We start from the raw sequence: 21934 nt of genomic DNA, 5'->3' as shown, positions 1-21934 counted from the left end.
GGGGGTGGAATGTAGACTGTAAAGGGTGGTGGACTGAGAGGAATGTTGGGGATTCTGGAAATGGAAATGAAGAACTATTTCTCTTGTCTGGAGCTGAAATTCCTACAGGGAGCCCAAACCACATGTTTAAAAAATGGAATGCAAATGCAGGACCAACACCTAGGTAAGTGGAATGTGTAGAGGGGAGCTGGGGGAACTAGGAAGCTCCAGAGGTAAGTACCACAGTGCCCCCAGTGACCAGGAGTAAAGAGTCAGCTACTAGATTTTCTCCAAACTACCCAAAAGGACTAAAAAGAAGATAATGCAACACCCGGACAATACTGCAAGAAACCAGTGGTGTATTCCTGAAGAGGAAGACCTGACAAAGGAGGGGACCAAGTCCAGAAGTCGCAGGAGTGTCCGGTGGTGGCAGGAGCCACTACCCACCTGTCTGTGGTTGCAGGAGTTGGTAGACGGTAGGATGAAGACGGTCAGCAATGCAGCCCTGGAGTCAGTGAAGAGTTCCTGCAGGATGCAATTGAAGTCCCACGCCAGATGGAAGATTGCAGTCTGTCTGTGGCGTAAAAAAGCTGCCAACAAGCCTTGGCAAAGGCAAGAGTTGCGGTACAAGAAAAGTGGAGCTGCTGGGGACCAGTAAGGTCCAGGAGGATTCAACCCGCAATGGGGAAGGGGGCAGGGGACCCTCAGCGATGCAGAGAGCCCACAGAAGAGAATGCAGCCCCCACAGGAGTCCCACTGGAAGAGGACCAGGAGTCACAGAGGAGCCCATGCAGCACAACTGAAGAAGGGTCCCATGCCGCAGCAGAAGCACACAGAGGACTGTGTGTTGCAGGGAAGAGTGCTGGGGGCTGGGGCTACACAGAGGCTGAAGATCCTTTGGAGGATATGCCAACAAGCCTTGGTAGCTGCAAGAGATGCGGTGCCTGGGGGTAGTGCCCTACAGGGAAAGGCAAAGGCTTACTTCCACCAAAGTTGGGCGGCTAGAAGAGAGGACCAAAGGGACCACTCCAGACCACCACTTGTGATGCACAATCTCCACAGCTCAGGATGAGAGGAGATCCACACAGCCAGTCGTCATTGCTGTTGGTGCCTTCGGATGCAGGGGAGTGACTCCTTCACTTCAACGGAGATTCCTTCTTCCTTCTCTTGCAGACTGAAGACTTGCAACCCTCAGAGGATGCACACCCGGGAAAATGTTGCAGAAGCTGGATGGAGCAGTAGAAATGTTGAAAGCAGAGTCTTTGTCATGGATGCAGCTTGTCGGATCCTGGAGGGTCCAGTTGCAGTTCCAGTGGCTAGAAGTCGAAGTGGAGGCTGCAGAGGAGTCCTGCTGGAATCTAGCAAGCCGAACCGAGAACCCACCCAAGAGGGAGACCCTAAGTAGCCCTGGAAGGGGTATTGGTCACCTAGCCAGATGACCATCTATCAGGAGAGGGCTCTGATGTCACCTGCCTGACCTGGCCAATCTGACCTGGCCACTCAAATGCTTCAGAGGCCTCTGCCCACCTTGGATTCAAGATTAAAGAATCAAGGGACCCTGTGGAGGAGCTCTGGGCACCACCCCTGGGCTGGTGATGGACAGGGAAGTGGCCACTCCCCTTTCCAGAGCCCAGTTTCATGCCATAGCAGGGACTGGAGGTCCCTGAACTGGTGCAGACTGGTTTATGCAAGGAGGGCACCAAATGTGCCCTTCAAAGCATATCAGTGGCTTGGGGAGGCTACCCCTCCCATGCCATGCAACACCTATTTCCAAACGGAAAGGGTGTTACCTCCCTTTCCCAAAGGAAATCCTTTGCTCTGTCTTCCTGGGCTTGAGTTGATCAAGTAGCAGGAGGGCAGAAACCTGTCTGAGGGGTGGCAGCAGCTTGGGCTGCTCGGAAAACCCCAGTGAGCTTGTAGGAGCAATGCTGGGGGTTCTCTAAGGAGCCCCCAGAGTGCATGGAATCATACTTCCAATACTGGCAACAATATTAGGGTATGATTCTGACATGTTTGATACCAAATATGCTTAGCTTCGGATTTACCATTATGTACCTATGCCCAATACACGCGTAAAATGGCATCCCCTTATTCACAAAGTGCATGAAAATTAGGCTGGAGTTCATGGGGGCACCTCTGCTCATGCAAGGGTGCCCTCACACACAGGTACCTGCACCCTGCCCCCTAGGCTAGGAAGGCATACCATAGGGGTGATTTACAGTGACCTTGTGCAGTGATCTGTAGTGAAAAGGGTGCATGCACCCTTTCACGCAGGCTGCAATGGCAGGCCTGCAGATACACTTTACATGGGATTCCCATGGGTGGCATAATACATGCTGCAGCTCATGGGGAACCCCTGGTACCTCAATGCCCTGGGTACCATATACTAGGGACTTACAAGGGGCACCACTATGCAAAATGTGGGGTGTGTGTGGTTCAAGCAACCAAGTTTACAGGGCAGGGAGGGAGCATAGTCACTGGGGTCCTGGTTAGCAGGATCCCAGTGAACATAGTCAAATCATACTGACAACCGGCAAAAAGTGGGGGTAACCATGCCAAAAGGAGGGTACTTACCTACATAGTTCACTAGGTCCACCCTAGAATTTTGTATGCAGCTGAGCCCGCCCCAACAATCTTGAGTGCCACTATGCAATACACACACACAAAACACTGCAATTATTATTATGAAATGGCTAAAAGGACAGTACTCAGGAAGTCAACCATTGAGGAAGGTGGCTGAGGATGTCAACTTGAGTTTCCCACATGTACGTAATTATCGTGTGGCGGTGCAAGTAAGGGCAGCTTTAGAATGGATGATCCAGTTATAACTAGGAGATGGGCCAGAATCGAACAGGAATATTCAGATATCCTGCTGAGATGAACAAGTTACTTACCTTTGGTAACCCATTATATGGTAGAGACCATCTAGCTGCAGATTCCTTACCTTTAGAATTTCAAGGCGTCAGCTTGGAATCCAGAACTTTTGCTGAGCAATAGCCTTGCGCACGCCGTCAGGTGGAATCATCAGCGCCGTCTGTGACGTCACGATTGCCTATAAAGACACCAACCAGGCGCATGTACATCAATACTTTTCTGCAAACGTCTACGCCAGAAGAGCAGAGCCATGAAAAGAACAGATGGTATTGTTGGTGCGAAAAAACTAGAGCCCTGAAAGGGACAATCATTAACTCTAGGAAATGAGCCTGCAGAGCAGGGAGGCATGGGTGGCTATAAGAAATCTGCAGCTAGATAGAGTCTCTACCAGATAATGCGCTACCGAAGGTAACTTGTTCATCTGATAGAGACTTCTAGCTGCAGATTCCCTACCTTTAGAATAGATACCCAAGCCATAAGTTCCTGGCAAGTAGCTGCAGACAAATTGTCCTCAAACTAAAAAGTCCTGCAGGACCGGATGGGCAAAGTGTCCATCTCTGCAGACCAGACTTTCCAGGCAGTAGTGTTTGGCATATGTGTGCAGAAATGCCCACGTTGCAGCCTGACACGTCAAAGACTGGTACACCTCTTACTAACACAGTGGTAACAGCTTTGCCCTTGGTGAAATGAGCCCTCCAGCCCTCAGGAGGCTGTTTTTTAGCAAGAGCGTAGCAGATTTTTCTGCAGAGAACTACCCAGTGTTAAATGGTTCATTTCTGCACTGCCTGACCTTTCTTTGCTCCCACGTACCCACAAAGAGTTGGTGATCCACCTGGAACTCTTTCATGTGGTCAAGGAAGAACAACAATGCTCTTTCTGGGTCCAGTCAATGGAGTCGCTCCTCTTCCTTAGAGGGATGCAGTGGAGCGAAGAAGGTGGGCATGGTGATATTCTAACACAGGTGAAATGGGGTCACCACCTTAGGGAGAAAAGAGGCACGAGTGCGAAGCACTACTATGTCCTAAAACATGGTGCGCTATGGAGGTTTTGACGAGAGCTTGCATCTCACTCACTCTCCTGGCAGATGTTATTGCCACTAAGAAGGCTGTCTTGATGGTGAGCAGCCGGATTGGACAATTGTGCAAAGGCTCAAAGGGAGCAAACATGAAAAAAGTGAGAACCAGATTTAGGTCCCACTGAGGTATGACAAAGGGAGTAGGAGGAAAAATATGTACAAGACCATTATGGAATCAATTTACAATAGGAGATTTGAATAATGAAGGCTGAAAAGGCAGCTGTAGAAAAGCCGATAAGGCAGAAAGATATCCCTTGAGTGTGCCCAATGCAGAGCCCTGCTGGACAAGGGAAAGATAAAGAGAAGAATATCAGAGAGAGTAGCAGAAAGAGGATCAATAGATCGTTCTCTACAATAATACGATGTTTCCAATGGTAGGCGTATACCGTCTTGGTGGAGGCTGCCAGAATAACTTTGCAGACTTCCGGAGTAAGGTCGAAGGCTGTCAACTGCCACTGCTCAATCTCCACGCATGAAGGCGTAGAGTTGACAAGTTCGGGTGGAGAACCTTCCTCTGCTGCTGCGACTGAAGATCTTCCCGCAGAAGGCAGCCTGATCAGAGGATCCATGCTCATTTTCAGAAGCTCAGGATACCAGTCTCTCCGTGTGCTATATGAGCCACCAGAATTACTTAGGCCCGGTCGTTCCGGATTTCCTTGAGAACTCTATGCAGAAGTAGTATGGGCAGAAAGGCGCACAGGAGGCCTGAGCTCCACTCGCCATGAAAAGCGTTGCTGAGCAAGTGCCGCTTGGAAACTCCAACACTCAATACTGCTAACATTGTGCATTTTATTTGGAGGTGAACAGATCTAACCAAGGCTCTCCCCACTGCTGAAAGTGCCTTTGTGCCACTTCCGGGTGGAGATGCCACTCGAGATCTGCTAGGCATCGATGGCTGAGTTTGTCCGCCATGGCGTTCAAACAACTTGCTAGATGTTGAACCACCAGGGTTGTACACTGCTGTTCCAGCCAGGTCCAGAGGCACAAGGCCTCTTGACAAAAGTCATCAGAAAGTAGCAGGAATAACAAGCACTGCCTACTTCCGATATCTGGACCTTTTCTATGGCACCCTTGGCCAAAAGAGCAGTAACTTCCTTGCGGAGCAAAACTAAGTGATCCTCCATCAGCCGTTCTTTTGAGGGAGGCACTGGGGGACGGAAAGACTGGAAGGAGAGGTAATAGCCATTCTCTATGATCTGCAAGACCCATTTGTCCGATGTTATGGACTGCCAGTGAGGGAGCCGAGATTTAATTCTCTCTCCAACTGGACCTACATAGTCCTGCAGAATCACACTAGAAGGACTTGGACGCTGTAGTGGTGGGGGCTGGGTGGTAGATGACTTCTTGCCAGACCCTTCGGGTCTGAAGGCACCACAAATGCGTCCCAGCACAAGCTGTTAGCCTGGTGGAGGATGGTGACTGGTCTGTGGATGCCGTGCCATGTCCGTTCCAAGGCAACGAAAGGGGCGATAGACAGGCTGCCTACGAGGGGTCACAGAGAAGCCCAAGGACTTGGCCGTAGCCCAGGAGTCCTTAAAGTGCTCCAGTGCAGAGTTTGCCTTTTCGTCAAATAGGCGGGACCCATTGCAAGGTATGTCCATGAGGTTTGCCTGGCCGTCCCCAGAAAAGCCAGATGTCCATAGCTAGGCGTGGCTTCTCAGGGCCACTCTTTGCAGAAATCACTCTACTCAGCAAGTCAGTCACGTCCAAACCACACCTTATGGTAAACTTCGCTGCATCTTTCCCGTCCTTAACTACTTGGGAGACAATGGCCCACATGTCCTCCGGGACCTGAGGCAGCACCTGCACCACGATATCCCACAAAGTGTTGAGAAAACTGCCCAATAGGCATGAGGTGTTTACCTACCTCAAAGCCAGGATGTTGGAAGAAAACGTTTTCTTCCCAAGCTGATCCAGCCTCTTGGATTCCCTATCTGGAGGTGTGGAAGGGAACGCGACATGTGAAGTAGATGCTCTGCTACCCATCTCTCTGGGGTGGGGTGTTGCGTAAGGAAAATAGGGTCACCCGGTGCCGGGCGATGGTGGCAGCCAACTGTCCTCTTTACAGGTGCCCCTGTGGTGGGTTTGGACCACATCCCCAGCAAGACATCAGTGAGGGCTTCATTGAAGGGCAGCAATGGTCCCCGGCTGAAGCACCTCTGTCAGGAGGTTAGTCCTGACAGGCACTGAGGGCAGTTAGAGGTCAAGGATCTCTGCTGCCCTATTGAAAAACCATTGCATATGATGCACCCTCTGTGTCCAGTCCACTGGCCTCTCCTAGTTCCTCATACCAGTCCAATACCACATGGGTTTCTAGGGGGTTCAAAGACCCTCCCATTCCTCACAAGTGGCTGGTTGTTCAAGTAAATGCTCAGGCATAGATCTGGCACCTCTGGGCGCCATAATTGGAACTGTGCTACACCGTTCTGGCTCTGGATCATCGGTGATAAGAATGGAGGCTTGTGCCACCAGTGGGCACCGGGAGTGCCGACGTCGGGAGCGGCACCGGAGAAGGTTGACTGTGTGAAGCCGGCACCGTTACGGAATCAGATCCACGGGGCCCCATCGTAGCAGAGGCCAATGCTGCTAGGGTAGAACCTGATGGGGCGTCTGCCAACCCCAGCGGAGCCCGAAGGTGCTCCAGCGGGGCTGGGCACTCAAACACAAGGTGCATTGCCTCGTAAAACCCATTCAATTAGGCAGGCGTCGCTCCGGCTTCCGGACAGGAAGGAAGACGTGGAGTCAGCCATGGCATCGGTTCCGTGGCACAGTGCCTGGAACTTCGACGCCTTGTCAGCCGATGAGCAAGGCAAACTTGTAGTTTGCTTGTAACTTTTTGTGAATAGGTGGTTTTAGTAGACAAAATGGCTCTCACAAACCCACACAACCTCTGCTCAATTTATGTAGTCCCCATCCTGCTTATGTTTCTGACAGTGCTCTTACAGGGAACACACCCCAAACCCTGTACAATAGCAATCTAACGATTGCCACACCAATACAATATACATATGAATCCTGAATGTATTATGCAGCATGAATGACAAAGTACATATATGTTAGATTGTTACTGACATGATGTACATAGATGTTGAACTGAATCATAGTACGATAATGAAGTAGAATGACTACACAGAGTATATTGGAGATGTAAAACATAAAATAGAAAAGAGGGGGTGAACCTTTTATGATGAGGGTAGGACATATGAGTGGAAATACTCATGCTCAGCTTGTTTATCATCGAATAAAAACATGTACCAACATTAAAAACATGAGGAAAGGATACTAAGTTTGAATATATGGTCAGCATCGGGGTATAGAAAAATAATTAGACGTGTATCATAAACGTACATAAGGCTGATGTTAAGTATAGATAGAAGTGCCCTTTTCGTAAACAATAAGGTGTACTAGTTTCACTGACAGACTAAAACACTTGAGGGGTTTTTGTAATTGACTAAGGCATTAATGGGAATGAAGACACTGATATCCAGGGATTAACAGATTATTGATGGCAATATGGAAGACAAAAATGGCACTGGAGCTGGGTAGGAGATTTGCAGATACTAAGAGAGGATGGTCAGTCCTCTTTTTATTACACTGCGGGAGGTGGTAGTTAGAAGAAAGTCAAAAAGGGACTTAAAATTGGATTTAAGCAGTGTACTCGTGCATATAATATCATAGTGTTAAAGACTATGACATTGACACTCAGGGAATAAAGACTTTGAAAAATAAATGATAAAGAATAACGACTATAACACTGATATTTAGAGAATAATAGAATATTGCCAGAGATATGGCAAAATTAAGATGGCGCTAGAGTTGTGAAGGAAGTTTGTAGATAGTAAGTCGAAAACAGACAGAGTTGGATTCAAGCAGCGTCCCCGCGTTGATGAATGGATGGATAAGGAACGATAGATGAGTGGCAGGAGTCACTGATAATGGTTTTAAAGTATTATTAAAGTTTTTAAGACTTGGGTGAAATAGTGAAGTATGGGGATATTGGGCGCGATTAAAAGGGAACGAATAGATGGTAGTCGGTAAGATTTGAGTGTAATTAAGCGATCTTTTTGATAATAGTTAATTTTCGATTAGGATACTTGTTTTGGGTGCGAGGAGAAGGAAATGGGATGAAAATGAAGCGGGGGTTAACATTAGGATTCGATATTGAGGTAGACTCTGGTTATATTTACAGGAGAATATCACAACATACAGGCGTGAGAGAGTAAGGCGCAAGGTACATTGGGCAATTTGGACACAATTAGGTAAGCACCATTATGGATGGTTTCTAATGGTCAGTTTCAAATAGAAACTCAGGAAAAACTACTAGAAGAGAACCACCCCCCGTTTCGAACCACAACGGTTTCCTTGTACAGAGGACCCTGAGTAGAACAAATAAACTGGTCATTTCGAAGGATAGGTTATGAGTGAATTCAATGAGGAGCAATAAGGCAGATTTCAACTGGCATAGTAAAGGTGTCGATTTAAGAGTTCATAATAATTAACTGGGATACAAGCACTATATATAAAAGGGTCCCCAGTTTAAAGGGGGTTCAGTTCCACATGTGTGTGCATGCTAAAACACAAGATTTATATTAGTCAATGGATGAGGATGCAGGTAGACTTTATGTAAGTTTTCATTAATGTACATAGATGGGATATCTTCGGTGACACGAGGACTTAGCATGGAGATGTGTATTTTGAACACATGGATTTGTAATTTGTAAGAGTTTTATACACCATTGGTTTCCACCTACAAGTTGAAAAGTACGGTTCAACTGAACTAAAGAATGAGGAAGGGGATATTTGTAAAATGTATGTTACAGTATTGCATATTATTTACAGCCTTGAGGAAGTAATTGGGTTATATCCCAGACAAAACACGTATTGGCTTGGCTGAAGTTGGAGTTAAAGGAGAAAATAAAGACTACTATACAAATTGGGACATGATTAAAGACGTATGCTTTATGTATTTTGTATTGGTGTGACAACTGAAGTCCGCTTGGACTTCTTCTTCTTGTGCCTCTTCCCCGAGTGCCCAGAGGACCTTGAGTGGGATGAAGAGGACATGGGGCTCCTGGAGTGATCCAGCGACCTTCACCTTGACAGGGACCGTGACCTCCGTGGAGTTGTGCCTGTCTTTGTCGACTGCCAGGCCACCATTAGCTTCAGGGACCACTCCCTGGCAGTCCGAGCATGACTTTGAATCATGGTCACGCTCGAGACACCAAAGACATACCTGGTGTGGATCAGACACTGACATGGCGCAATGGCAGGGACCACACGGCTTGAATCAAGTCTTTCTCACGTTCATCTTCTCACAGATGAAAAAAGTCTTGACAAGAAGGTTGAAAAAGGCCTGTCAAAAAAGAGAGAGCACCTCTGTTCCAGATCTGTGCTTAAACAGCACAGAAGGAAAAGAACTAATGTGGGCGCAACTGGGTGGTGCCTTGACAGGCAACTGTGATGTCACAGACGGCTCCAATGACACCATTTGGATTCGACCAACACCACCTGACGGCATGTGCAAAGGTACAGTTCAGCAGAAGTTCCGGATTCCAAGCCGACGCCTGCAAAATCTCAAAGTAAGGAGTCTGCAGCTAGAAGTCTGTATCAGATATTCCCTTTGGCTTCTGCATACACCTACCAATTACATAATGGTGTCCCTGGCCCAAGCAATAAGGGACAATCATTAAAAGACGTGTAACATGGGGTGACTCTACTGCTGAGAGACCTCTATGATTAGGGGGCAGGGGGGAGTTCAAGAATGCAGCTTTGACCTTTTTCACCTAGCGGCAAAGGATGGATGAGCTTGTCACAGATGAGGCACAGGGCAGCTACACAGTTGGTCAAAAAAGGGGGATCAAGAGAATTTATTCTACGTGGAGGAAGTTTTCAAAAAGGGGTAGGAGAAAGAGTCCAATCTCATTATTATATAACAGGTTCAACTTGGTTAGATCTACTAGGGGTAATGGGTAGAGGAGAAATGGGAGATAGATTGATAATGCCCATCCTCAAGATAGCCATTAGATTACATGGTGGAGGGTAGCTAGCACATCTATATCCGCAAGTTATAAAGAGAATGCTAATAAGATTTTGTTGCACTGGTATATGGCCCTAGTGTAGCAGAAGTTGGAAGCATGGGTGCTCCACTAGACAATGGAGCGGTGTGGTTTGAAGGGTATACTTGTATACTTATTATAGTGTTTCCCTACATTTCCAACATATTAGTTGTTGGTCAAGAATATTACTGGTCTCTATACCAGTAGATCCCTTTTTATTACTATTTGGTTCTATGGGGCAGAGGAAGAGTACCCACAACTATACCAGCGACAATAGCCCAAAAATTGAATGATTCAGAGGCCCCCTCCACTGTTGGACAAGGATGTGCCATGTGAGTACTAAAAACTGTGTGCCCTGGCACACGATAAATTAGCAAACTATGATAAAATGTGGACTGCTTTGAAGACCTTTGCCAATGGCAATTCATAAAGCAATCTGAAAAGCGAAGCTAGCAAAACCTGATTAAAAATCATCGACTGATGCTCACCAACAGCTTAAGATGAACCCTCATGTTCTTTTATGAGTCTTTAGATTTCACTCTTTCCTCGCCCACCCCTCTTGCCTTGTGGTGGAGGCACTCGCCCCAACTCGATTCATAGGTTAAGTCTATTGTAATCATTTATTTCATATGTGCCATGTCCACCCCTTACACAAGAAGAAATATTGTGCCAGTTACTATACTGTTGTCCATACCGCCTCTCAGCGCCCATTTCTCTCTGTATTTGTCCTTTTTTTCCTCTCTTCTTGCTCTACTTGATGCTCTTTTATACACGCAATTTCCCCTATTTTCTCCTTTCGAACACTTTAAATAAAGTCGGCACAATGAGACTTCTAAAGCTGGCTTTGACAGTAGTCTCTGTTTAGAGTGCTTTACCTGCATTCATTAAAGGAGAGTGGTGGGGGAGACTTCATATTAAAACATGAATGCTATTTATAAAAACAGCTGGTTAAGAAATACAGTTCAGTTCAAATAATTCACAAAACAAAATCACTGCTGTACAGAATACGCTTTATTACAAAAGTAAATGCATAAATCTAACTGACAAAATTCTCATCTAGTCGTTACTTGTATGAAAAGGAAAACTCTAGTTGCTTATATTTGTCCCTGAGTATAATATTCATAATTTGCCTTAAGCACAAATTCGAAGTAGGGATTGGATCTCAGGTTTTCAAGTTCCTCTGCTTGTAACAAGTCTTTCACTTCTGGCAGATAATTTTTAAGCACAACTCCTGCAACATAAAAACACACTGCATGTAGATTACGTACATATTAACAATTAAAATATACACTTTTGGGCACGCTGCTTTACATAATGATAAGTAATGTGGCATGAATAGGAAGCCATTCAAAGCAAAAGGTGATGGTACTCAGTGTTCAAAAAAGGTGCAGAGATTGGTGCAACGACAGCTAGTCTCCAGAGTATTTATGACTGGGTAACATGGGATGGAAAAAACAGCAAACAAACTTTTTATGTCTGAAATGTGATCATAGCTATGATTACCAATTTCCTATCCTTCGAAAAGGCTGAAAACCTAAACATATATGAATGCAATGGCCAAGGATAGTGGTTGTATGTAATGACACGCTCTTCCCCGCCTCAGAGAGTGGGTGTGCTACACCAACTAGATTGGAATTGAAAGCAAACACTCTACAATGAAGGTGTGGGCCACCCACAAACACCAACATCTGGATTAGATAGTGGCAAATCCAATGTCTTGGAATTTAAATGCTGAGCTACTGGCTTTTCCAATCTTTTTTTGCAATCGTATGCGTGTGCATATTTGAATATACAATACATGCATGAAATTATGGTTTTGGAACGGGTTTCCTAATTAAGCAAACCCATCCCAAGATACCCACCAGAGCTGCAATGCATGCACACATCGTGCGCGCACTTACGTCTTGACTCCGATGACCATTTTAATTCACCAACCTAACAATGGGAACCCATTTTATATCAATAACAAATATTTAAGAAAAAATAAAGCAAAAAAGGTATATAAACTTTGAAAATGGTTTGGAGCTGCTAGGCAGTGCTTTGGAGCCCTCTGGAAACTAACATTATATATGCATAGGAGCGAACCACCGACAGGAAGTCATGGTGAGGACCTTTTACAGCAGGTGCCAGCCAACTGAGAAAGTTGTGACTTCCCGCATAAATACAAAAAGGGTCTCATGCTGTTTTGCTTACCCGAGGTTACCGGAAAATGTATCACATTTGTCTTTCCTTTATGTCCATGCTTACAGTGTTTACAAAACGCGCTTAATTTATAGTTTGCATAGCTGTCGTGCGAGATTCTGACCCTAACTATAGTTGCTGAATTTAAATAGTCAACTCCCCTATGTGCACGGCTCAAGGGCGGGGGTGCATCCCTTTGGAACTACTCAAGTGGGCCTAGGGTCAGGGTGTGCTAACAGCACAATACACCAACATTCTCAAGGAGGTCTTTAGCTCACACTCTTTAAAGTAAGCAACTACTGCCTCTCCCTTCTCGAGCCTTTAAGAGAGATAAGCCTCAATACAATCAAGGCCAAACTTTGTTTTGGTGAACAAGAATTCAAACATATCAAAAACTTGAACATTAATTTAATTCTAAAGACCTTACTGGAGAACATGCAACGGATGAGACTGTAGCTATGTAACAGTTTACCACTTATGTTAAAGCTATCACTAACGAGGGAAATGCCAAACCAAAGAAACCTACAGCATGAAATAGAAAATGAGCTGTGTGATTCACAAGCCTTCACAGTGATAGAAATATGCCTAGTCCAGCTGGAATTACCAACATTTAAGGTGTCTCCACATAACACGGTGTAACAAAAACCATGCAGACCTTAAATTGGCACTGGTCGCAAACAGATACATTTTGGAAAAAACACCTCCTCCAATGTTTTGTTCTAACTTGTGATTAGCTAAGATGAAGCGCCTCAGACTGCCTGCAAATGTTCTCCCATGAATGGACTCCTGATGGAGAGGTCCAGTATTCCACTGGTATGTTAAGCCCACATGGTCTCTTCTTGTTCAGATAGTGAGTCTGTGATGGACACAAAAACGCCAGATGAGTTATCCTAAGGCATGCAACATTTATAAATGGTTATGATATCTCCACACTAAGTCGTCCTACCTCTTGATTCATGGTCTCTGTGTGTGTGGGAGGTAAATTAGACAAAGCATTCGATACCGAAGTCTCCTTGGGTATATTAGTAGAGTAGGCTCTCTTGATTAGCCTGGGGGCTCAAACTCCACCAGCGTGTGTGATATATACCTCAGATCGGATCTGAATATGATTTTCTAAGAAGTCTCTCTCGACATGAAGGCAACGTTTATGCGATAATGAGAAACACAAGGAGTCCCCCACCACTCAGGACAGCCCCTAAAGTGTCCTGAGCGGAGGTAACCCCTGCCTTAAGAAATCATCCATCTTGTTTTGGAGGATTCCCCCAATAGGAATAGGGATGTGCCCCCCCTCAGGGAGGAGGCACAATGAGGGTGTAGCCACCCTCCAGGACAGTAGCCATAAATTGAGTATTTAGGGGCGACCTTGAAGCCAGGAAATCAGATTCCTGCAACCTGAAGAAAGAAGAAGGACTGCTGACCTAAAAGCCCCACAGAGATAGAGACAACAACTGACTTGGCCCCAGCCCTACAGGCCTGTCTCCAGACTCAAAGAACCTGCACAGCAACGCACCCAGCGGGACCAGCGACCTCTGAGGACTCAGAGGACTGCCCTGGACCTAAAGGACCAAGAACCTCCTCAGGACAGCGGCTCTGTCCACAAACAGCAACCAAGAAACCAACTTTAAAGAGACTTCCACCTCATTGCGGAAGCCTGAGTCTTCACACACTGCACCCGACGCCCCTGGCTCGAGTTCAGGAGAACCAACACTGCAGAGAGGACCCCCAGACAACTTGAACGTCATGGACACCCTGTGTTGACCTCCCTGCACCACCACAGCGACGCCTGCAGAGAGGATCCAGAGGCTCCCCCTGACCGCGACTGTCTGGTAAAGGAACCGGACACCTGGACAAAGCACTGCACCCGCAGCCCCCAGCACTGAGAGGAACCAACTACCGGTGCAGGAGTGACTAGCTGGCAGCCCTCATCCTAGCCCAGTTGGTGGCTGGCCCGAGAAGCCCCCCTGTGCCCTGCCTCCATTGCCAAAGTGACCCCTGGGTTCCTCCATTGCTTTCAACGCAAAACCCGACTCCTACTTTGCACACTGCACCCGGCCGCCCCTGTGCCGGTGAGGGTGTATTTTGTGTGCCTGTATGTCCCCCCCGTGGTCTACAAAACCCCCCTGGTCTGGCCTGAGGGCGCAGGTAATTACCTGCTAGCAGACTGGAACTGGAGCACCCCTGTTCTCCATAGGTGCCTATGCTATTTGGGCCCTACTTCGACCTCTGCACCTGACCAGCCCTGTGTTGCTGGTGCTGGGTGTTTAGGGTTAACTTGAACCGCGAATGGTGGGCTGCCTATGCCCAGGAGACTGAACTTGTAAGTGCTTTACCTGTGTGAAGTACCTTACAATTTATGTACTTACCTAAATTCTGAATCTTGCGGTTCTAAAATAAATTAACAAAATCATATTTTTCTATATAAAAACCTATTGACCTGGAGTTAAGTCTTTGAGCATGGGTTCTAATTTATTGCCTGTGTGTGTACTACAAATGCTTAACATTACCCTCTGATAAGCCTACTGCTTGACCACACTAACACAAAATAGAGCATTAGTATTATCTAATTTTGCCACTATCAACCTCCAAGGGGAACCCTTGGACTCTGTGCACAGTATCTCTCACTTTGAGATAGTATATATGGAGCTAACTTCCTACAGCAGTCTTGATGGTTAAGAGCCGTAAAAGGCAGTTGTGAAGCGGCTCAAACAGGGCACACATAAGGTATGTTAAAACTAGGTTCAGATTCCATTGGGGCATGATGAACAGGGTAAGAGGGAAAAGATGTGTGAGGCACGTAAGAAACCTCCCAACATTGGGCGATTTCAATAAAGAAGGTTGATCTGGTAACCTCAAGAAAGCAGAGATGGCAGAGAGATATCCCTTTAGAGTGCCCAGGGTGGAGCCCTGTTGGGCAAGGGAAAAAATAAAGAGAAGGACCTGAGAAAGAGGAGCAGATAGAGGATCGACAGATTTGTCAATTCACCCTGCCACAATTTTCTTCCAACGACAGGCATATATGGTTTTGGTTGAGGGACACCTGGCTGCCAAGATAACGTTATTGACTTCGGGTGGCAGGTCAAAAGATGTCAACTGTCGCCGCTCAATCTCCACGCAAGGAGGCAGAGGGTGGACAGGTTTGGGTGGATGACCCTCCCCTGCTGCTGCGACAGAAGATCCTCCCAAAGAGGCAGTCTTATCGGAGGAGCTATGGCGATGCTCAACAGCTCGGGATACCAAACTCTTTGTGCCCAGTCAGGAGCCACCAGGATTACTTGGGCCAGGTGTTGCCTGATCTTCAGCACTCTGGACAGAAGTGGTATTGGCGGAAAGACATACAGGAGGGCCTGCATTCCACTTGTGACAAAAAGCGTCGCTGAGCGAGTGCCACCTTGGAAATTCCAATGTGCAAATCAGCTGACATTGCGCGTTCTCTACAGAGGCGAACAAGTCTAACCAAGGTTCTCCCCACTGAAGAAAGAGGCCTTGCGCCACCTCCATATGGAGACGCCTTTCGTGAGTTCGCCTGCCCTTGCATTCAAGGAGCACGCCAGGTGTTGAACCAGCAGGAAAATGACTTGATGTTCCAGCTAAGTCCAGAGGTGAAGAGCCTCTTGACAAAGGGTCCACTGCCCCACTCCACCTTGTTTGTTGCAGTACCACATGGCGGTGGTGTTGATCTGGACCTTGTTGGAGAGATTCCCCTGATGCTGTGCTCACTGGAACTTCAGGTCTCACTGCAGAGCCATCTGGCCTTTTGCACCAGCAGAATGCCGGAGGCCATGACGCCCAGCCGCCTCAGTCATTCTCATCGAAATCCAGGATAGAGGCTAAAACACCGGTGTATCATAGCCCTAATATCCTGGACTTGCTTTTAGAGAGGATACACCCGAAACACACTGTATCCAGAACAGCTCTGATGAAAGGGAGCGTCTGAGAAGGAGTCAGGTGTTACTTCGGCACATTGGTAGTGAACCCCAGCGAATGCAAAAAGGTTCACCCATATTCTGGAGGTGGAAGACTGTCTAGAGCGAGTTCGCCTTCAACAGCCAATCGTTGAGGTAGGGGAAGGCTGGAACCCCTAACTTCCGCAGATGAGCTGCCACCACTACCATCACTTTCGTGAACACCCGAGGGGCACACGAAAGTTGGGATGTGGAAGTATGCGTCTTGCAAGTCCACCGCTGCCATCCAGTCTCGCGGGTCAAGGGCACATAGGACCTGAGTTAAAGTAAACATTTTGAACTTCTCCTTCCTGAGGAAAAAGTTGAGGGACCGAAGATCTAATATAGGACGAAGACCCTTGTCCTTTTTTAGCACCAGAAAGTAGCGGAAATAGCAACCACGACCTACTTCTGGCAGCCTGACCTGCTCTATAGCTCCTTTGGCCAAAAGGGCTTGGACTTCCGTGCAGAGAAGCGCCATATGATCCGCCGATATGCGATTGTATGAAGGTGGCATGGCTGGAGGAGGTGTCTCGAAGGGGAGGGAGTAGCCCCTTTGGACAATCTGGAGAACCCACCTGTCCGAGGTAATGGTTTGCCATTGGGGCAGGTGATGATGAATCCTGCCACCAACTGGTTCCTGGTGTACCCGCGGACTAGAAAGGTTTGGAGGCTGAAGAGGGGGTGGACTGGGCGACCCACTGGCTCCCTGATCCCCGGGGGCGTGAGATCCCGTGTCCACGCAGGGGCTGTACAGCATGCACGGGTCGATGGCCAGGGGGGGAAGAACACGGTTGGGTGCCCCTTCCGTGTCCACAAAAGGGGCAAAAGGTGGACTGCAGGGGTCGAGGAGCAGGTGCAATCCAAGGGACCGGGCTGTGGCTCAGGAATTCTTGAAGCGCAAGTGCCGAGTCCGCCTTGTCTCCAAAGAGACGTGTGCCATCAAAGGGCATGTCCATCAGAGATTGCTGGACATCCCCTTAGAAGCCAGATGTTCTCAGCCAGGCGTGGCGTCTCAATGCCACGGTTGATGCAACCGATCTGCCCAGTGAGTCGGTCATATCCAGTCCACAACGAATCAACTTTGCTGTGTCCCTCCCATCTGTCACGTCTTCGGAAAGGACAGTCCGGGCCTCCTCCGGAACTCTAGGCAGCACTTGTGCGACCGTATCCCAGAGAGTATGGGAATAGCAGTCCAAAAGGCATGAGGTGTTCACGGACCACAGCTCTAGACTGTTGGAAGAAAACAACTTCTTCCCCGAGTTGTCCAGTCTTTTTGATTTGCTATGCGGGGCAGGGAATGCGCCCGATGAAGATGAGGCCTGGATGACCAGGCTCTCAGGCGTGGGGTGTTGAGTGAGGAATTATGGGTGTCGGCGCAGGCAGGTGACAGCGGGCAATCGTCCTATTCACAGGGGCCCCTGTGCTGGGTCTGGACCAGGTACCCAAAACGACATCAGTCAGTGCCTCATTAAAGGGAAGAGGGGGTTCTGATGTGGAAGACCGCACCCGAAGCACGTCGGTTAGGATATTAGGCCTAACGTCCAAATAAAGTAGCTCAAGGTCCAAGACCTGAGCTGCCCTTCTAACCACCCTTCTCACCACCATGGGTTATGAGGCCCCCTCCTCCGTAGCCACGGTAGGAGGAAAGAGCATAGCAGTGTCAGGGGAGGTGTCTAGACCACTGGCATCACCCAAATACTGCACCAAGTCCATTTGGGGTTCTAGCTGGATTTCTAAGGGTCCTGTGTCCCCTCCAAACTCTCCCAGCATCCATACCCGTAAGCATAACGGTCTGGATCAACCCTGGACCTGGGAGAGGCCATAGAGAACGGAATTGGCATTGAGCGAAGTCGTTCTGGCTCCGGGTCGTAGGGTATGAGAATGGGATCAACGTCTATCGTGGGACCAACCGAAGTCGGGAGTATTGATGTCTGATGCCAGGGAAGGTCGCTGTGGCAGGACTGGCGTCGGGACGGATCAGAGATTGGATCCAGAGGAGTTCTCCGGAGCCATGGCTGAAGTAGACTACTTTGAACCAGAGGGGGCCCCCCCACCAACTCACCTGTGCCGAAAGTGGGTTGGTCTGCCTAAAAATGAGGCGTACTGTCTCATTAAACTCTTTCAGCTGGGAAGGGGTGGCACTGGCTCCTGGGAAGTCTGGGAAGCGCAGAGCGGACCCAGATGAAGGCTCCGAGGACAGAGGCTTAGAGCGTTGAGGCTCTTCCTCCACCGCATCATCCGAGAGACGGGGTAAAGTCGAAGAACTTTTGTCCTTCTTTGACTTCTTTTTCTTATGACCTTAATGTCCTGAAGATTTCGAGGACGAAGAGTGGTGGTGGCTTCGCAGCCGGTCTCAAGACCTTCCTCTCGAACTATACCTTGGGCGCCGCGGAGTTGAGTGGCCATTAGCTTTAGGGACTGCTCCCTCAAAGCTTTCGGGTTCATGGCCTGACACTCTGAGCACGACTTTGGGTCGTGATCGCGCTCCAGGAACCAAAGACACACGAGGTGCGGATCCGTCATCTACATCATTTGGTGACAGGAGTCGCAGGGCTTAAAACCAGTCTTGCTGGACATCCCTTGACACATCCACAACCTCGTCAAAAAGAATTCGACAAAAAATGTCATTGTAGTCAAAAAGTGACTGAGGTAGCTCTTCTCCGGAACGGCGCATAGGCTGGCGGGGAACGAAAAGAACGGACGTCAGCGCGTTGGGGTGTCACCAATATACGACTGCGACGTCATCACGTCAACCATGATGCCAACAACACCCGCGGAGTCGACCGACGCCACCTGACAGCACGCAGAGGTACTGCTCCAAGAAAAATCTCCGGATCCAGACTGACGCCTGGGGAAATTCAAAGGTAAGGAATCTGCAACTAGAAGTCTCTATCAGATGATGTGGTCAATTATTTGTAACCAATCAGTGTTAGTTACTGCCAAGGGTGCTAGTGCCACAGCTGTGTTTAGACAAAATATCAGAAAAATATGGTGTGGACAAAATATAGTGTCAAAAATATAGAGGACAAACGTATTGTGAAGTTAAGATTCTACCGGTAAGAAATGTTTTTCTACATATAACTCCACATAAATGTGTCTTGACTATATATATATATCTTCAAGATGCATAGATATGGAGTTAAGAATAGCAAATCTATACTTACCTATTTGCACTTGCCTTCTAGATATTTAGGCCCTCGATTTTTTTGACACAATGTTCTGTTCACACAATATTTTTGTTTCTCATATTCTGTCAGGGATTTGGAGATGAAGTCTCCAGCCTCAGCAATAAGGGGAACAACTGCTGTAGGTACTAGAGCTGCAGGGCCTGACTTAGGACCACGTGAACCTTAAGGAAGAAGTTTCATATTTGTGAACTACAGAACAAAGGCCATGAATTCCTCAAGCTCAGCTCTACTGGCAGAAGCAGTAATAACCTTAACAGAAGCTTTTCAGGCTTATACAAATAATTTTGATGTTGTGACTGATGATAGGACATACAGATCTGGTATGGTGTTGAACCCAAGTGGGCTTGGCTGACTACCCTCCTTCCTTCAACTTCTTCGTATGGTGCTTATTAAAGTCTTCTCAATGCCTACGCTTCAGCTTAGCGTCCCAACTCAGGCCCTACTCCATCTTGGAAAGTGATTTTGATGAGCTCTTCTGTCTCTGGAGGACCAGAATATTTTTTGCTTGCCATTTCTCTAAAGGCTCTGGTATGCATGCTCAAACAGATGAATTCCAAGTCCTGGTAAACAGAATACATACATCAATAATGAGTGCTAGAATGAACATCTGAATCTTGCAGTCCCTAATGGAGAAATATTTGATGCTCCACATCTTGTACAGTCACCCAGACTCCATATGTTGAAAAGTTTCCAGTTCCTGCCTAATGTCTGGAAGTGTCTTTTTAGGAAAGGAAAATGCAGTAGAACACACCCAACGGAAGAGGACATATCCAATGGTGTTCCAACAGACGTTAACCTGCTCTGATGTTCAATTAAATGCAAACATTCACAGTTGGAAAAGTTACTCACCTTTGGTAATGCTCTCTCTGGTGGACACTAACCACAAATCACCCTAGACTACCCCCCAGTTCCCAGAGTGAATCTGGAGACTTTTATTGCAGTGCCAGAGGGTTTGTGATCAGAAATGTGCCCTGGCACTCTAATCACCTCAAGAGATACAAAGCTTCCCTGCACAGGACCCAGGAACCCACTCCACACTGCTTGCTGAAGTGCCATATAGCATAGCTTTGGTATTTTCCATGACAACCTGCACCTGCCTCACCTTGATGATCAGCAGGAAGGCCTTAAGAGCTGGAGGAATGGCCTGCAGCTCCAGCATGCTGATGTGGAGCCAGCCCTCTGCTGGAGGCTAGAGCACTCTAAACTCATCCTTCCCCAGATGACCTCCCGACCCCATCAGTGATGCGTCCGTCGCCACTGTTAGCTCTAGGTGGGGAAGGGACAGGGGCCTGCCATTGGACCAATTTGTATTTTAGCAGCCACTATTACAAATCTCAAGCTGTCTCCTCCAAGAACTGGATAGCATCGGCAAGGCTGTATTGATGCTGAGCTCACTGGCACCTCATGTTCCTTAAAATGCACCACTGACGGCTAACTAAAGTGGTTTATTGGCCATTGTAGCAGGGAAGGAGGAATTGCAAAACGGATGCCTTTGCTGCCCCACTTGCTGTTTGTCTACAACCTTAGAAGGCTGGGGTATCTGCTAAACAAATGGCTGGGAAGACTGTATCTGCCTATACCGAGGACAGGTTGAATAGCCTCTAAATGTCTGGAACGGACGTGGAAACTGTTTGGCTGAAGTCAACAGTCCCCAAGCAGTGGACTGCAGCTTTGCTGTTATTAATGCACTCCAACACAGAAGTCGGCCTGTATATCACTGGAGAATCCCGTGGAACAAAACGCCTGTCTATAGAGGAAAACACTGATACCGACTGCCCTAACCAGGCAATATGTAAGATCCAGGCATACGCAGATAAAGTACTGGGCCATGTCCTGTCCATCATGTATTATCTGTGCCAAAGAAAAGAATGGCTTCTTACATGTTATTCCGGTTCTCTCTTAGGGGAGGCTACACTGAAATCTTAAGTACTAAATAGCACCCAACCACATGCGGGGATCCCAGGGCACATCTTTAAAATATATGTTTTCATGTGTAGATATTCGCCATACTTCAGGGAGGCCACACTTTGCACATAATTTGTTAAATACGTTTTGAAGCCCATAAAGCAGGCTATACTGGGCAATTACTTTAATTTACATTTAAAACACTCAAAATATTATAAAAACTAGGAAAAACCTCCAGGAGCTATATAATTTTTATTTATATACCTCTTTCACAAACCTTTTTAAAAGAGTACAGCAAAGAAAGAATACAGCAATGTAGACATGTTGACTGCAGTTCTGTAGACATGAAAACTGACTTTGCACCTTTGAGGGCTCTCAGCCCACTAGTACCATGTAGTACCTCAGTTCTTTTTTTCACAGAGCAAAAGAGAGTATAGTTAATGAAACGTAGAATGTCAATTATCTTTGCTTCTCCCACTGGGGAGGGATGTTAGTTGCTTATCAGAGATTCCCCTGAGAGAGAACTAGGATTACAGCTAAGAAACTATTCCTTCATTCTAAGATGAACTTCATTGATAACCATAAGTGCCAAACACAGTAGCAAGCCCATCTCTAAAAGAAAGTACAAGAGAAATAGATGATCTACGGAAGCAGCTAAACAAAAATTATTCAAGGCAGCTTGTCCTACTTGGGCATCTGTTCTAGCACTTGAATCCAGGCAATAGTACCTTG

At 47.3% G+C, this 21934-nt stretch overlaps 1 protein-coding gene across 1 annotated transcript in view; it reads right to left on the bottom strand.

Annotated features, from left to right (window-relative positions):
• Window positions 1–10977: 10977 nt before the first annotated feature.
• NUP133 (nucleoporin 133) overlaps window positions 10978–21934 on the bottom strand; it is a 942256-nt gene continuing 931299 nt past the window's right edge. Inside the window, exon 26 of the mRNA XM_069234985.1 lies at window positions 10978–11215. Within this exon, the coding sequence (XP_069091086.1) occupies window positions 11079–11215 (137 nt within the window). The 3' untranslated portion in view covers window positions 10978–11078. The remainder of the gene's footprint in view (window positions 11216–21934) is intronic.

The sequence above is a fragment of the Pleurodeles waltl genome, chromosome 5, assembly GCF_031143425.1.
Source record: "Pleurodeles waltl isolate 20211129_DDA chromosome 5, aPleWal1.hap1.20221129, whole genome shotgun sequence".
Taxonomy (NCBI): Eukaryota; Metazoa; Chordata; class Amphibia; order Caudata; family Salamandridae; genus Pleurodeles; species Pleurodeles waltl.
The sequence above is the reverse complement of the archived record's forward strand: the minus strand, read 5'-3'. Positions and strand labels throughout refer to the sequence as shown.